This window comes from Thunnus maccoyii, chromosome 11 (genome assembly GCF_910596095.1).
Source record: "Thunnus maccoyii chromosome 11, fThuMac1.1, whole genome shotgun sequence".
Classification (NCBI taxonomy): domain Eukaryota; kingdom Metazoa; phylum Chordata; class Actinopteri; order Scombriformes; family Scombridae; genus Thunnus; species Thunnus maccoyii.
In genome coordinates, this window is record NC_056543.1 from 12,561,577 (window position 1) to 12,579,030 (window position 17,454).

Genomic DNA, 17,454 nt, shown 5'->3' on the forward strand with positions numbered 1-17,454 from the left:
AATAGAACGAAAAAAGTGGTGTCCATGGCATGTACACTACTTTGCACATTTCAAAGATGTGAAAACTACCAACACACGACTCTGGAGCTGATGGTAATGACACAAAATGATGATGATTACTTAGTGTCTGAAATCCTGATTTGCTGCCCACTATTGAGTAAACTATTTAGTGTCTATTATATAGGGAGTAGTGAATGAGTGAAGAAGGGAGTGATTTCGGATACAGCCTTAAGGTTGTAGGACTTTTGTTCACCTACTGGCCAGATTTCCTGCTAAGCTGCTTGACAATGTTGCCTTGTGTCACTGCTGATGTCTCTAAAGTCATGTGTCCCGTCCATGCATGACAAGTATTTTCACTGGCGTGCCACAAGGTTTAGGTGCCAAGTGAAAACAATAAGAGCCCGACTTGGCTCACGCTTTTTTGCACTACAGCGTTATTTAACAATAAACTACCACACATAGTGTATGTTGACAAAACAATCTCAACTCAAGGTCCACTTACTCGGATATTAAGATTGTTTTGCCAACTCCTCTTTCCAAGGTCAAGAGCGAATTGTCAACGTTCGTACGACAAACCACACATTACAAACCTTATCGCTTTTATTTAAACTGTACAGATACAACAGGCTTATCTCATTTAAAAAACAAGTAAAAAAAGACAAAAATGAGTAACCCCATAAATACAATATGACTTTAAAAAAAACAGAGTCTGTGTTTACTTGGTGGTTTGCATATGTTCCAATAAAAATACACACACACACACGCATATTCCTTCTGAAAACAGATTGATACAAAACAAACAGATGAGTCTTGTTTCATTTACTCTGGCAGATCGCAGCTGCCTGAAGACAACTACACAGAATACTTTTGCCTTGTTAGGTAAAAACATGATGGATGACAGATGAGTCTGGTGTGGTGGAGTGTTGAGCTGTCTCCTGACTCATTCCTACATACTAACTTTAACCAGCGTTTTGAGGTATGCAGTACATTCACATGAGGAAAAAGAAAGGACATTTCTGGTCTATAAAATGCTTAAATGGTACTCTGTGAAGATTTGTGTGTTTTTTCTGGTATTAGTATGTTTGGATTTGGGACGCAGCTTTAGTGAAACAGAATCCCCAGATCTTAAGCTTTCTCTCCTTGTTCCAGGGTGTTTTTTTTCATTCATGGATTACACTTGAGACATGTAGAGAAATGTGCTGTATGACAAGAAACTAAAGCTTCTGACAATCATATTCTGCCTTATAGCTGACTCAGTTGGGATCAAAACATGTTTTTCTGCTCTGATTTCTCCACATGATGCCACCATTTCCTAAATTGGTCTGAGAATTTATGACCAGTTCAACAGTGGATTATCAATTATATCACTGCTGGTCACTTTTTTTGCTATTGATGCCATGATATTCAACACAGTTAAGTGAAGAAATTATTCTAAAATGAGTGTTTTCTCACTTGAATTCAAAGTGTCCACTTAAATTTCAAAAGCTACTCAGGTTTCATAAAATAAATTAACCGTTCTCCATCCTGAATTTGTTTTAATGATGAAGAGTATTTGGTTGACAGTTTCCCTTCTACTGCTTTAAAAAGGATGCTAATTGTTTTCAAATTTGTTATGAACTGTTGAACCTGTTGAGGCCATGTAAATGCTAAATTCCACTAACAAACATCATTCATTTTCTTATATTAACCTGCCATATTATCTCAAGTGATTGAGTCCCAACCAAAACACTCCACCTCCGCTGAGCACCGCCATCTGTCTCCACTGCACAAATAAAAAGGTTGCGACCTTTGACCTTCTTACTGGTGTTTCCATTACTTAAAACATCAGGCACAAGAACAGAAACATCGGTTTCTGTAGCACAAGTAGCTCCTGTTTCCAGAAGCACAGAAAATAAATGCAGTTTCTCTGTGTTTAAAGTAGCCCAGACACTAAAAACAACGATTCTTTAAAAACTCTAAAAAAAAAAATTCAGTCTGCTTGTGTGAAAACCCTTGTAGGATCTTCAAAAAAACAAACAACAGGTTTAGAAAAAAACCATTTAACACTTCAACTGAAATTATAAGGGAGTATGGCAGACTTCCGTTACAGATTGTACCGTCATCTTAATCCAGGATAAAATAACATTAAAAATCCTAAACAACCATTTCTACTGCCCACAGATTAAATCAGGATCCTTGAAATGGTGCTTTGGATGTCTTAAAAGCTTTAGTCTTTTTTGATGAAGGATCCAACAGTTCAGAGACCACACACAGAGACAAACAAAGAGCTGTTGCCTCTCCATTACAGAGAATAGAGGCCTCTCTGTGTGTGTGTGTATGTGTGTGTGTGTGTGTGTGGTCTCTGTAACTGTTAGATCCAGGTCGTCCTGTGGTGTTTCAGTCATTTCTTTAACACTTTCAACCTTTTAGAAATAGCTGTGCAAACCAATACATACAGTAACTTCATTCACCTTCGGAGTGAACATTCAACGCAAGAGCAAATTATCCAACAGTGTGGAGAAAAAAAAAAAAAAAATTAAAAAATAATAAAAAGTTTTCTGCAAGATTTCCGGGCAGCCACTTAGCACATAATGGTTGAGTCATGAGTTGTTGCATTATGCTTCAGATTAAAAACAGGTGAGATTGTACTCTGCAACATCTAACACACAAATTAAAGCATTTCAGTCTTCAGCTAAAGGCAGAGTAAATTAAATTCGACATGTATAATCCAGGCATGCCTAATTCATGCATTCACAGTCAGAGGGTGCGGCTGCTGTAGGGATCAAACCTTTGACCTTTTTTTTTTTTTTTTTTTTGCTGCAGTATGGACAGAAGGTCACACACTGCTTGACCAGTCTTTTCTGGCATGAAGTTTTCCCACTGAGAAACTCAGAGTAGACAGAAAGTACATTCAACCTGTAATATAAAGGATGTAACCAGTAATAGGTAGGGAGTCATATCAAAAGTAACTTCACAAGTCCGGCTTTACAGTCCAGGGACCAGTATGGCCATTTACACCAGTTCGTAATCCGAAGATGCAAAAAGCTGCTGTCTGATGACCAAAAAACAAACAAAAAAAGAATATGCAGATTCTTCCACCTTCTATCAAATACATTTAAGATAAAAGTTTGGTTGTGTGTTCAAAGACAAATAGAAAAAAAAGACAAAAAAATGTCCAAAATAGTATTTAAAAACATTGAAAGCTATTTGACCTCATTTTCATGGTAATTATATCCAAAACTTTGCGGTTTTGTGGCTTTTTCAATCCTAAAAAAAAAAACAAAAAAAACTTTACACCGTTGTCTCTCCATGGTTACCGTTGTTAAGGCCGTTGTAGTAGAACCTCCGCCATGATTGAAGGGTTTTCCCGGACCAGACCCAGAAACCCGAGGTGATCCCGACTATCATGGTCATCAGGTATTTGATCATGAACACGGTGAAGTCAGGGGTCATGGGGGCGAAGTTGTGAGCCGGGCAGGGCACGGCGAAGCGCTTACAGGTGTGCATGTGCCAGGTCCGCTGCCAGTGCTCCCTGAAGGCCTGCTCGTAGAAGTAACAGGCGATAACGATGGTGGCCGGTACCGTGTAGAGGACGCTGAACACACCGATCCGTACCATCAGCTTCTCCAGCTTCTCCGTCTTGGTACCGTCGTGCTTCATGATGGTTCGGATCCGGAACAGGGACACGAAGCCGGCCAGGAGGAAGGACGTGCCGATGAACAGGTAGACGAACAGCGGCGCCAGGACGAAGCCCCGCAGGGCGTCCACGTTAAAGATCCCGACGAAACACACCCCGGTCAGCACGTCGCCGTCCACCTGGCCCATGGCGAGGATGGTGATGGTTTTGACGGCTGGCACGGCCCAGGCCGCCAAATGGAAGTACTGGGAGTTGGCTTCAATAGCTTCGTGGCCCCATTTCATCCCAGCCGAGAGGAACCACGTCAGGGACAAAATCACCCACCAGATGGAGCTGGCCATCCCGAAGAAGTACAGCACCATGAACAGGATGGTGCAGCCCTCCTTCTTGGTGCCCTGAGCCACAGTCCGGTAGCCGTCTTCCTTGAATTTATCCACACAAACAACTTTGTCCTCCAGGAAAAACCCCGCAGCGTAGGCCAACGCCACCATGAAATAACACCCGGATAAGAAGATGATGGGTCGCTCCGGGTATCTGAACCGCCGCATGTCCACCAGATATGTGAGCACTGTGAACAAGGTGCTCACACAGCACAGGATGGACCAGATGCCGACCCAAAGCCTGCCGAATTTCACCTCATCCTCCCGGAAATACATGATGCCGGTGGGCTTGTTGGGCTCACACGGAGCCCCGCAGTCCTTCACCCCCATGAATCGGTAGCCCAGGTAGGAAGGCACCTCCAGCTGCAGCGGGCAGGAGAAGTCTTGGTGCTGGTTGTGCTGGGGCGTGCGCTGGTTGGGTCGGCCCATGTTTGGGGGAAGGGTCACAAGGTCGGGTGAAAAGGGGGATGATGAGGAGGCCGGGCTGCTGGGCTCGGATGTGTTCTGACCCACGCATATCTCTCCGGCTCCGTGGACCGGGAAAGCCTCGCAGCGGAGCCGCTCCGGCCACTGGAAGCCGAACTTGTTCATCAGGGCTTCGCATCCCTGCCGTGCCCGCTCACACAGGGACCGACACGGGGGGATAGCCTGCTCCAGCACGGTGCAGACCGGCGCATACATGGAGCAGAGGAAGAACTTTAGATCCGCAGAGCACTGGACCTTCACCAGCGGATAAAACTGGTGCACCTCAAGCCCGGCGTCCTCCTGGTTGGTGTGGCCCAGGAGGTTCGGCATGATGGTCTGGTTGTAGGCGATGTCGGTGCACAGCGGGATGGAGATGGGCTGGCAAAAACCGTGCTCTGGGACGGATATCCCAGTGTCACTGCTGTAGTGTTGAGCAGAAGTGGGTGAGAAGGAGAGCCCGCACGCCAGCCACATGATCCGCAGCAGCACGGAGCCAGCGGTGGACCTGGCCGCCGCCGCCATAGTTGAGAAAGAGGAGGGGGGGGGGAGGAGGGAAGGAAAAACTTTGAACCAAGTAGGGCGACTTGAAAACGGCTGAAAAGCGAAGCAAATCTACATTAAATGTCCCAACATTTAGCTTGTAGTCCGAGTAAATCGAGTCGAGGTAGCCGCAGTCGACTTTTTACGCGCAGTTTTACGCAGATAAATCCAAATGAAACGTCCGTCGTGTCATGACTTCTTGATGGTCTTTGTAAGTGACTCCATGCAGTCCACTCTCCACTTCTGCTCCAGTGAAAAATAGTCCCCCTTTTTCTAAAGGAAAAAAATAACAGTAACGCGAAAAAAAACTCTTCCAGCACGTTTAACAATTTAGCGTTATTACTTTGAGGCAAAACGCGAAAGATGAAACTTTTTAAAAAAGGTTATATTCCCATCGTTTTTCGCCTTGACTTCTCGCAGAGCGTCGGTTCGCAGGCGGTCGGGAGTCCCTCGCCTCTCTCTCCTCCCTCTGTGCGGATGCCACCGGTTTCCAGGCGCCCCCTCCATTCATGGACCCCCCCCGACACAACGCAGGGCGCCTGGAAACCGATGCTGCGTCTCAGCCAATCCCAGCATTTGTTTTCCTACAGGACTCGTTCCTGATTGGCTTTTCACTCACCATCGAAGGAAAATATGTTATAGTAATTACATTACACAAGAGATTTTACAAGAATACTCATTATTCACTATTCTGGGTAAGTTTACGCAATAGTTTACGTAATGTTTTATACTACTGAACAACTTAATTTGAACTTTAATTAGACATCAGAACCAGCATTATTGGCCAAGTATGTTTACACATACAAAGAATTTGACTGGTTTCTAGTGTCTCTCATGGTGCTTTACACACTAAAAGTCACTGGGTTAAAAATTTACACAGTTTGGGTCAATATAGCATCAACACAATGCTGGGTTAATGTTACCCAGAAAGCCACTCAAGACAAGGGGTTGTTTGACCCAGTTTTAGTGTTATTTTTTACTTTACTTTAAGCTTGTTATAACTCACTCTACTCTTTTTAAACTTATATCACAGTCTGTTAATGATTGTTAACAACTTGTGTATCTGTTGACTGTCATATGCACATCGTTTTGTATAAGAAACAATTAATTTGTGACTGTTTTTAGCTAAAGCTTGTTGTGTGGAGACACTGGGTCGAAATAACAGATTGCTACTGGGTAAAGTTAATCCAGTGTTGTATTGGTGCTGTAGTAACCCAAACTGGGTAAAATTTGAACCCAGTGATTTTTAGTGCATACACACAAGAATCTTCAGAAAGATACACAAGGACAACAGGCCAAACAAAGATAATTAAACATAAACAAAAATTAAACATAATCATTATTATTTATGAGCAAATCGGTGAAAACATAGATACATAAATACAGAAAAGAGGACAACAACATAATAGTGCATACAATAGTGTATAATAGTGGATACAAATAGTGCAAAGGTGTGAAGAGTGCAAAGAGTGCTGGAATAAATATTGAATGGGTAAAAAACTGATAAGTTACTTTACATACATACAGTAGGTGGTTGTGTACAGTATATACAGCCTGCACTGTTTTAATACAGCTGAAAGTACAGTGTTAAAATATATTTAAAGTAAAAATCAGCATATTCACTGAAAGTTAGTAATAGAAGATGTCAGAGCTTCTTATAACTGAAAACATTGGAACTTATATATAAAGTGCATAAACACAGCAGCCTGGTTTCAGACCTCTGAACTCCTGTTTTTTTTTCAGATTTTTCAGATCTTTTGTTTTACAGATTTTTCAGCGATTCAAAGAGTTAATGTTAATTAAAATTAACTAGCGAATCAGTCTCATTATCAGGCTACAAACACAGTGAAGTTAGATTACCGATATTCACGGTCTAAATAGACAATTTCGCATTTATGTGCACAAGCAAAATCTCTTTGCTGTAATGAAAGGTGATTTCAAATGGAATAAAGTGGAACACTGCCAGCAACTGTGGAGTGATCAGCATTATAACTTCCTTTTGTTGAGGTGCAGACAAACACTGGAAGTGCTCAAAGGGGATCATTCTTGCAATCGTTTCCCTTTGTTTACTCAATCTCCAACCAGCAGTATCTTATATGTGTATATATATAATGTATATACACTTAAAACTGGAGCACTACCTGTAGACCAAACTCTCCAAAATATAAATGTGGCACTGTTACCACATGAATGCTCTTTTAACATATCTTTATTTTAACATGATACATTTTGCACATCAGTAATCATACTTAATATTAGAACTTCCTGTAGGATAAATGGCATTCTGACATATGCTCACAACAGAAAATGATCATTTCATTGTGTTGTTCACGTCCGTTTATATGTAACCTTTCTACCGTCTACACTATCTCAGTGTGCAGCTGTGAGGTTGAGTTGGATCCATTTCCTCACAGAATCTCTACACACACAGCCAGTCACTGTAGGGCATGTAAACACACTTCAGCACAGCAAACACACCACGAAAACAAGCACATGAAACCCCAATGGATTCAGACATCTTAACCACTCGACCACAGCGAGTACCTGTTGGTGTTTACTGCCGAAAGAGGTTCACTGCAATCAATTAGACGCAGCACCTCAACCGATCTGTATCATTGGGAGAACAAACAGCAACGGCGACGGTCAAAGCAGCAGTAAAGTGAATTTACAGCACGAATCATCTGCCCACAGGCGACCAACTGTGGGAGGTGTAGGCAGTTCCTGGTGGCCCTTCTGCATTTGGTGTGTTTCTACCCTCAGTGGGATGAAAGGGGGGTGGGGGAAGGGACAGGAAGAAGAGAGAGGGTCGAAGAGGGCAGGGGGGAGAAAGAGAGCGAGAAAGGGCAGGAAGGGAAGTTGAACCTAAAGGAAAAGTCAGTAGAGTTACACGCTGTCAGCTGGCCTCTGAATAACAAGCAGAGTTAGATTAAAATAAGCCAGCTGGTCAATTTGTGACCCACCACAGATTGATTTACAAATGTCCTGGGTATCTGTGCCACTGAGCTGACACAGCTGACCACAATAGTACTAGAAGGACTTTCTGATACAATCTTGGTTCAAGTCCTCTCTCCAAGAAAGGAACTACTTTGTGTCATTCAGCAATAATGCATCATGACATACAGATTTCCCCAAGGCTCTATCCCCGGGCCTCTTTTATATACAACATTTACAAGCTTCCATTAGGCCAAACATAATAAATCACAAAATTACGAAAGTGTAGCTTTGTCACCAAGCAGCTACTACTTGTCTTCACAAGTGTATGCATAAGTAGTTGTAAATAAGTGACTGCATGTGCCTAAACGACCTTTAGTTAAACACAAAGACTTTCATCTCTCATGTTTTAGTCATGGACTATTACTATTATAAACAGCGATGATCAGATGGTTCATGTCCAGGATTGATTTTGAACAATGTGTCCATGTTTTTTCCCCCAGCAGGTTGGACTGTTGTATCAATTCTCAGCGTCAGCTCATTCAGAGTGCTGCTGTCAGGGTCGTAACAAAGGCGACTGAACACACCTCACCAAATCTTAGGTCTCTGCACTGGCACATACTTTCACAAAAGAGTTTAAAATGGCGCTGCTTATCTTTAAATCCCTGGATCATTTTACACAAAAACATCTCTGACTGTGTTTTATTACAGTATATGAACCCTCTCAGGTAATCTTGCAGCAGTCTGCTAACCATTCCCTGGAGAAGCAGGGTTTAGGTATTGTGCTCCATGTAGCTTGTACAAACTTACAGCTTTGCCCAAACTTTGATTACCTTTAAAATAGGGTTAAAGACTTTTATTCTCCACTGCTTTTGGCTGAAGTGCTCAGCATTATCCACCTTGCACTTACATGCAATTCTCTTCTATTTATTTATCTGATTTTTACGATTAAAAAACGTTTTCTTTCTATACTTTTACTCATGCTGCATTTATAATTTACTATCATCATATTTTCCATCTGTTTCTACTGTATACAATCGAATAAAAAGGAAAAATGCCTAAATAATAATGTACAAATTTAAAAAATACATTAATTAACAAGTATGTTACCTGGAGCTGTGTTCAGTAAGACTGAATATAACAACCTCGTGTTATATTCAAGCACACAGTTTAAAAAAACATCAAAAAACTCATCATAAAATCAGTGAAGGCCTGATGAAGGCCCAGTGCCGAAATATGTAAAGACGATTCTTCCAGTTAGTCAGCTTAGTGTTGCCAAGTTATTTTTTCACAGTTTAAAAATGTAGACAGACCGAAGAATTTGATACAGGCTTTTCTTTTTACTGAGTCATATTGTAGATGAAATCCATCTAAAACCTTGTTGGCAAAGTGCAGCAGGATGACCTCATTGGTAGCTGTGTTGTTTTTCCATCTATCTATCCAACCTGTGTTTCTTATATGATCAATGCGCTCTGACCTCAATCACATCTCACCCATCAATACATTTATTACTGCAAACCAGATTGCATTGATGAGCAAAAGAGGAGGAGGAGGAAGTTGGTCCAGCTGAAATATATTTAATGTGGCGTCTGGTTATTAACAGTTTGTTCATTTTCCAGACAGTAAGCTTTTCCAGGAGGCTTCTTCTTTTGCGCATAAATGAAATGACCTCATCTGGGTTTGGAGTTGTTCAGAGACATGCAGACGCCATGAGGGTCACATCTGTAACCTCTGCATTAAAGCAAACACACTTCCAATAAAGGTTGAAGACAGCGGGTTGCCTTTGAGGTTTTTACTGGAAGCAATTGTGAAACTGTGAAAACAGTTTTGGACAACAAATTTAATGATGGTGATTCAAATCAGAAAAAGCCATAAAAACAGTCAGATCAAAGTTATTTTAAATATTAATGAGTGCAGTAAAAAGAAAACTGGATTCACAAAAGTATAAGCTAGCTGTCAAATGAGTTGCACTGTTCATGCAGGGAAGAAACACAGTATCATCTGTAAAGATCAATATTAAGCCCCCATAGGAAGCACAGCACTGTAATTGCTCTAGTAAACATACACATAGTCCATAAGAGTGAAAGTAAAAAGAGTAAAAAACTCAACTGTTAGCCCAACAGTGATTCAACAGCTCAAGAGAACTAGTAGCGTTAAACTGGCTAGCCTGGTTAGCAGTAAGCTGATCATAGAAAATCAGAAAAAGTCTACAAACTCACAAATCCACAATCACAAAACAGCTGTAATGAAAGATAATGCTCTAACAAGGGAATTTAAAAGATGTCCAGTGGTGGTTGCTACTAGCAACAGAAACCAAATGCTGGTGACAGAACATCAGCTGAAAGAAACAAACACTGAGGCTATTACTGGGAGCCTCAGACAGTCTGAGGGATCAATTAACTAAAATTCTGTCAACTTCTGATTAGAAGATTGGTTTCACTGGTTGTGTTGATGAACAGCTGTGTAACATTTAAAGACACCAGCTATTAAAGCTATTGATTAAGAATGTTGTAAGTACACCGTGATTTCCCAGGAGAGTCGGCTGTTGGATAAATCACCATCTGAGCGTCACAGCTCACTGAACCAGTGATGTCAGACATGTGGATGGACTGAAGCAAGGGTTGATAGATGGATGAATGGTTAGATATATTGATAGGGGGTTTGGAGCTGCCAGATTCTGATGAATTAACTGCCCAACAAACCATTAAACAATCACAGAATAATGAACCTAGTGTCATTATCAATTACTATCATTGCTTGAGAAACGTATTTCAACAGTTTCCTACTTTGCAACACTTTCTGTATTCTGTATTTTATAAATGGGACACAATTCAGGGCAAAGCACATACAGTTATTACAGTTTTTTGTACATGCTAATCTGAGTACAGTACTGGTGTTGCACTTATAAATCAGAGCGCTACAAACAATATGATACTTTTGCTTCCATAATGACCTAAAGGTGGAATAAATACAAGTTCTTATAAGAATAAAAAAACAATGACTCTCCAGCTTACTTATAATGGAAGTCAATGGTGTAGAGGGTCAGTCAGAAAAGCATCTGAGGCACTCTTGATAGTGAGTTAAAAATCCTTTATTAATATATGGATATACCAGTGCGTTGTGACTCAAGGAGTCTTCTTCAGGGTATCAAGTTCTTATAAAGAAGACTGCAGTAAAGGTAAGGAGGATAAGTGATGATAATTTGAATCTGTCATACAGGTACTTTGTTGGAGTTTGATGGTTAAACTTCTTAAACTAAACTGACCATAGTTGCTTTGAATATTCTTCAACTGTCACCAGCATACACACATAGACACACAAATGCAAAAACATGCACTTTGTACAAATTTACAAGTAGTTGTTGCAAAGATTTCAGTACTGAAATGACTCTGATTTCTCTCCCTGCCTCTCACTCACTCAGTCACTCACTCACACTCCTGGTTTCTCTGTGTGGTGTAAAACACAGCATTTAGTAGCCACACCGGGTCAAATGGATGCACTTTGGCTCATGTAACTGTGGCTGTTTGTTTGTGTTTGCATATGTATGTGGATAGTGTCTGCGGTGGTCAAACAGATGGAGGCCGTCCAGCAGGTTTCCAGACAGTCAGTCACTGTTTGGACTGCGGTCCACTGCAGCTGGACATCTGCTGGAGAGAAAAAAGTGTTACACAAACAACTAGATTTACAGTAGACCAAGGTGAAATAAACAAAACAAAACAGATTTTGCTGGTTCAGACTGTGCTTGCTCAGTTCAAGGTTTGCCAGACGCGTGACCACCATGCGAAGCATTTGAGCTACCGTGTGAAAACCAATACTGAGCAACTATTTAGATATGGCCTTGAGGTGGAAAAACACAAGCCTTTTAGTTTGGTCAGAGGAGGTTTTCCAATTTGAGGACGGCTTACAGGACATGTTAGCTGACCAGGTTGGTCTGAACAGCATGTTAAGTGTTTTGAAGGAGTGCACTAGAAAGTTGAATGCACCTTGCTGGTGTATATTTATGCTTTAATCCATGTATAAGTGAGATTATGTAAATCATGCGATTATTATTGCGAAATTATATGAATCTTTATTTCTGGACTTTTGGTAGTATCACTTGAAAATGTATAGACATGTTGTATCTAGTTCATCCTCATGTGTGGTCGTAAATTGACCTACATACTGTATATACTTTACATAACTACTGATCATATTCCAAAGCATACTATGATGTTTTCAGATGTATTTGTTGAAATGAAAACTAGATTGAGTAGGTGTTCCTGTAGATAAGGGGTTTAGGACACGTGCAATTTAATTGCAGGGTCCAGAGTCATCCCTCATCACCTCTCATCTCATGTCAGCCTTTTACTGTCGACTATCAAATAACAGACCATAACGTACTTAAAAAACAACTTAGAGATAGAAAACATCACAATGAACACCATGTCTAGTTTTATTTCTAGTAAAGGTAGGTTTTTCTTGTCTGTTAACAAGACTGTAAGTGTGGATTGACATGAAAAGTCTGTGATTGTGGTGCTGATAGTTTACTACAAAGGCATTTTTAAGAGGATTTTGAGGCCTTGTCCCCACCATATGAAACCACTGAGTCTGCTGCACAATGTTCCAATAAACACAATGTTGAATCCTTTGAGCATTTCTGCTCGAAGAAGACAGCTCGAAGAAGACAGCTCTTGAACACACTACAGAAGACTTTGGACCACTTTATGCTGCTAGCCAAAAGTAAGTAAATAAACATTTAATTATATAGCACTTATCAAAACAAAATTTACAGAGTGCTTCACATTAAAATCATTAAATATCACATATGCAACATAGAAATGACAAGATAGAATTCATAAAACAGGAATATCATTTTTTTTAAAAACATCTGTTTAAAAAAGCAAGCTAATATAAGTGGGTTTTGAGAAGTTGGCTACGACCTGGGCTTACTATCAAGGTGACATTAGCGCCATCAGAGAAGGTAGTCATGCTGACAATAATGGAGAAAAGCAGGGAAAAAAAGATGAATGAGGTCTGGGTTGTGGATGTGTTGTCCAACCACTTTGGAAAGTAGAAGTGTTAATCCGAGTGGCTACACTCACAGGCATTCACAGTGTTGCGCTCCTTTGTACAAGCGCCAGAAATAGTTACGTAACAAATGAAAAAAGTACAGAGCCTCCAAAGTCCCTAAATGTAATATTTTTTGGACGCAGCCCCCACAATTCCAACGTCAGACAGATGTGGGGAGAGGTAGTTTCCCAAGCCCTTCAACCATCCGACAAGTACTTCTGATAAAGCATACTGGCAGCTTGAAGCAAATGTTGTGAAACATGGTGGGGAAAGGCCTCTAAATGACTCTGGAGGATTTAAGGATGTCAGTTAGACACAAGATAGATGACAGTAGATCAGGATGAGTAGCATCTGTTTAATTCTGCAGCTTTAAAGCCATCTGTAAAAGGTATAACATACAAATAAAAACAATGATTCTTCAACAATAAGTTGCTACATTATGCTTTCCTTGTGTATGTGTGTGTGTGTCTGTGTGTGTGCATGTGTGTGTGTATGTGTCTGTGTTATGGGTTGGTGTATATATAGCAATACAGAAGTGTGTGTGGGACACTCATCTGAATGGGGGGAGGGGAGATCGACCTTAAGAAGTAAGGAGAGGGGGAGAGAGAGAGAGAGAGAGGAATGCAGGCAGCTGGTTTGTGTCTGTCAGTGCAACACAGAGAGCCTACAGTGCTGGACTACACACACACACACACACACACACACACATATATATACACACATACACACACGCACACACCCACCCACCCACACACACATACACATAGTGATGAAAGAGCGATTTATTTGGACCAACAGAGTGTGTGTTTGGTCCGGTGGCAGGCAGCAGGAAGCTCACTGGCTGACATCTCAACAACTTGGACAAAAACTCTATACAGTATGTGAGCGTGTTGCCAGAAGAGTCCATGCAGCACATTACACACAAAATGTTGGATGGAGTAGAAATAATAAAAAATAAAATCGTATCAAATACTGCTCCTCACTAACCTCATTATTGCTGAAAACTAATGGTTGGGAACACAGGAACATACATACACTTTTCATTGTTTTTGATCTGTGCTGCAGCACATTGGATTTGGATTTTGATTAAACACATCTTTGGCATTTCTGCTGTTGTACTGCAATTTCCTGTTACTTATCATCAAACATATACGGTCTATCTGCGGTAAATTAGTATCATCCCTGCTGATTTATCGGTTGTCTTCTACTTGGCAATAAACATGACAGTAAATAAGCCATTATACAACAATATATGTAGATCAAATAAAAATGTAGAAAGTGTAGAGGCTCACTATCAAGTTTAAACATGTACACATATGTATCAAATTAAATCTTTTTTTTGTAGCATACATCATTATACAATTACAATGTGTAGTGAAATGCTGCATTGCCACAGTCCAAGATTGTAGTATGTGCAATTCAAAGAAATATTAGGAATATTAACCTAATATAGTAAACTAATATATTGCTCTAAGATGAGCATGAATCATGTAATGTGGGACATGATATTTGAACATGATTGAAGTGTTGATGAACATGAATCAATACTGCACATAACAGTAAGTAATATTGTATTTGATTACACAGAACAGTAATTATCTATAATAATACATAATGTGTTAATATAATTGCACATGGTGAACAAGTAGCAGCAGCAGCACAAAAGTAGTCAGACGAGTATTAAGTGAGTTCAGTTCAGATCTTAAATGTTAAGGAGCCTCAAGGCCTGAAGGTACAAAACTCTTTCAGCCTGCTGGTCTGAGCTATGAATCTTAACACCGTCTGCCAGATGGCAGCAAGGTAAACAGTTTGTGTGCTGGGTGGCAAGAGACCTTGATTGATGAATGTTCTTGCGTTTGTAAGCAGAGACACGCCAAACCAGAGATGCAAGAGTTGTCTGGTGAACCCACATCAAAAACTTAGTGCTGGTCATGGCAGTGGCATTTAGAAGGGAAGATGGCCGCACACTAAGCTCAGATGACTTTATTATATCACAGATGTTTCGGCCTTACTTTGTCTTTCTCAAGGCAAGTTCAGTACACGTGTCAGATACTGTACAGCGTTAGATATACACATTTCACACCTGGTACTAATTTCCTTCCATAAAAGCTGGGTAAGTGAGACATCTGAACATTTTAGGTCTTTATGTTGTGTTTCTTGGTGTCAAATGTGTGGCCATCTTCCCTTCGATACAAACCAGAGATGCAGAGATCTGAATGCTCTCAATGATGGTGCGTCTATAAAGGTTTGTGAAGATTGCCGGGCCCAAGCCAAACTTCTTACATCTCTTCAGAGGGAAGAGGTGGGCAGTTTGAACCAACATTTCAGAGGTTAGTGATGTCCACATCAATGCCACATTCATCTCTTATAGGGTGGATGAAAAAGTTGAGTAAGATTCCTGTGTTAAGCCATGACATCATCAGACAATTTAAGACAGTTATGAGAGTTGAGGGTTAAAAATACTGTGCATAGACAACATGACACTATATTAATTCAATTTAAGTTTCACCACCTTGAACAACGGACTTTGGCTGATGTGAGGTGTCCCTTTTTGCACATCCATAATATGAAGTCACATACATTGAGTTTTCAGAAAAGTCAGGGTTCTCCACTTATAATTACAACTTGGAAGCTGGCGTGAAAGCAATTTACGACTGGGAATCTCATAATTACAATAACTGATATGACTGCAGCACAAATAACATGAAACTGCTGACACTCGTAACCTCAGTTCTGTCGAAGTGTACGAAGGGTGTGGTCGCCTTCCTGAAGCTTGCTTGTTGAGGTAGAGGGTTGTTGTCCTGACACCAACTCACTAGGACTTTGACTTCCTGCCTGTAAGCTCACGTACCATCCATCAGTGATGAAGCGCATAGGATGGTTGTGTCGTCCACAAATTTGATGATGGTATTTGAGCTGACAGGAACAGGTAGCACAGAGGGTAGAGCATGCAGCCCTGTAGGACACCTGTTCTTTGGGTCAATGAGGAAGAGTTGGCAATTGTCACCACTTGAGGCCTATTTGTCAGGAAGTGAAAGACTTAGCTGTAGAGGGAGATGTCAAGTCCCAGGTCCATGTCACCAGAACTGTAGGCAGTGTACTGTGCTCTCAATTTAGATCAGACTTTAACCTTAATGCATTTGGGTTGGGAGTGACTGTAAATTCATTTTGGTAATATTGTCATCAGTCCACTCTATGATGTAAAGTCAGTAGACATGCCATCAAATGAGTCCCTAACATCTGTTAGTTTGTAATCTCAAAATAATCCTGGAGAGTGTGGTCACTTCACTGCTGGACAGTTTGTGCTGAGCTGGTTTTTCCTGTTTAAGTCTTTGTTTTTATGCTTGGAGGAGCAGAGTGGAGATATGATCTGTTTTCCCAAAGGCGAGGTGGGGGAAGGTCTTACAGCTCTGGTCCAATGTGCGTTCACCTCTGGTAGGTATGTTAGCATGCTAGTGATACTTGTGCAGAGTCTTTTTCATGTTTATCCTGTTGAACAACACCAGTAGTTTGGGAGAGTCTTTGTTATTTTCCACCACTAGTGCCACTAGTCACCACTTGTCAAGATGGCGCCGTCCTATGGTAACTTGGTGCTGCTCTGTTTGTGTATTTTTTGTGTCCACAAGTGGATAGTGTGGACTGTTTACTGAAGTATGAACAGATGCAAATCCGAGATACCATGCAGGATGTACAACCTAAACCGTTTTTCTCATCAAGCAACTTTGTGCTTGGGATCTCAGTGGAAGCTAATGCTAACACCAAAACAACACGCTCATACATCCTTCTACATGAATCTAAGGTGGTGTATTGACTCAAAGATCCTGTCAAATTCTTGCTCGCCTGAGGTTGAGAGTCTCGCAATCAGAGGTAGACCTTTCTATTTACTGAACGAATTCTCCTTTGTAATATTAGTGACTGCTTATGCACTTTATATATGCACTTTGCACTGCAACTTTAACTATAATATGCACTTTTATTTCATGCACTGTTTTATTTGCATTACACAGCTGGCTTTTTTAATCTATTTCTGTGATTAGGTTGGCATATAATGACTGAAGTCAGGATGGAGAGCGCTAACATTTTACTCTTTTTGTTTTTACCTTTTACCTTTTACTTTGTGTTCTTTTTATCATTATTGGCTATGACATAAATTATATGTGTGTACATGGACTGTATTGTTTTTTGAGCTGCACTGCAACAAATTCTAATCAACTTGTTGAAATGGCAATAAAGCATTGAAATTGAGCTGAATTTTCTTTACCACACACAATAGTCCTACTCCTTTCCATTTACCCTCCCCCACAGCACACACGCATACACACACACCAGCCTTGGAGGTGATGTGCTAATTGATGCAAAGTAATGGAGGAGGTGAAGTCATAATAGTCGCCCTGCTAAGCTTTGCAGAGTTGTTGTGTTTGCAAGATTCACACTGAAAAAAACTCCATGTTTTCTGAACATGTTTATTTGATT

General features: G+C 40.7%; 1 protein-coding gene across 1 annotated transcript; it reads right to left on the bottom strand.

The window, feature by feature from the left end:
- Positions 1 to 587: 587 nt before the first annotated feature.
- On the bottom strand, positions 588 to 7,750 carry LOC121907338 (frizzled-7-A-like). The gene has a single exon (XM_042426843.1). It carries the CDS (start codon positions 4,981 to 4,983, stop codon positions 3,271 to 3,273), a length of 1,713 nt encoding a protein of 570 aa, XP_042282777.1. The 5' UTR covers positions 4,984 to 7,750; the 3' UTR covers positions 588 to 3,270.
- Between the last annotated feature and the right edge of the window lie 9,704 nt (positions 7,751 to 17,454).

What these genes read in the sequence shown, in the direction of transcription:
- LOC121907338 (XM_042426843.1), bottom strand. Translation starts at nt 4,983, where the DNA reads ATGGCGGCGGCGGCCAGGTCCACCGCTGGCTCCGTGCTGCTGCGGATC.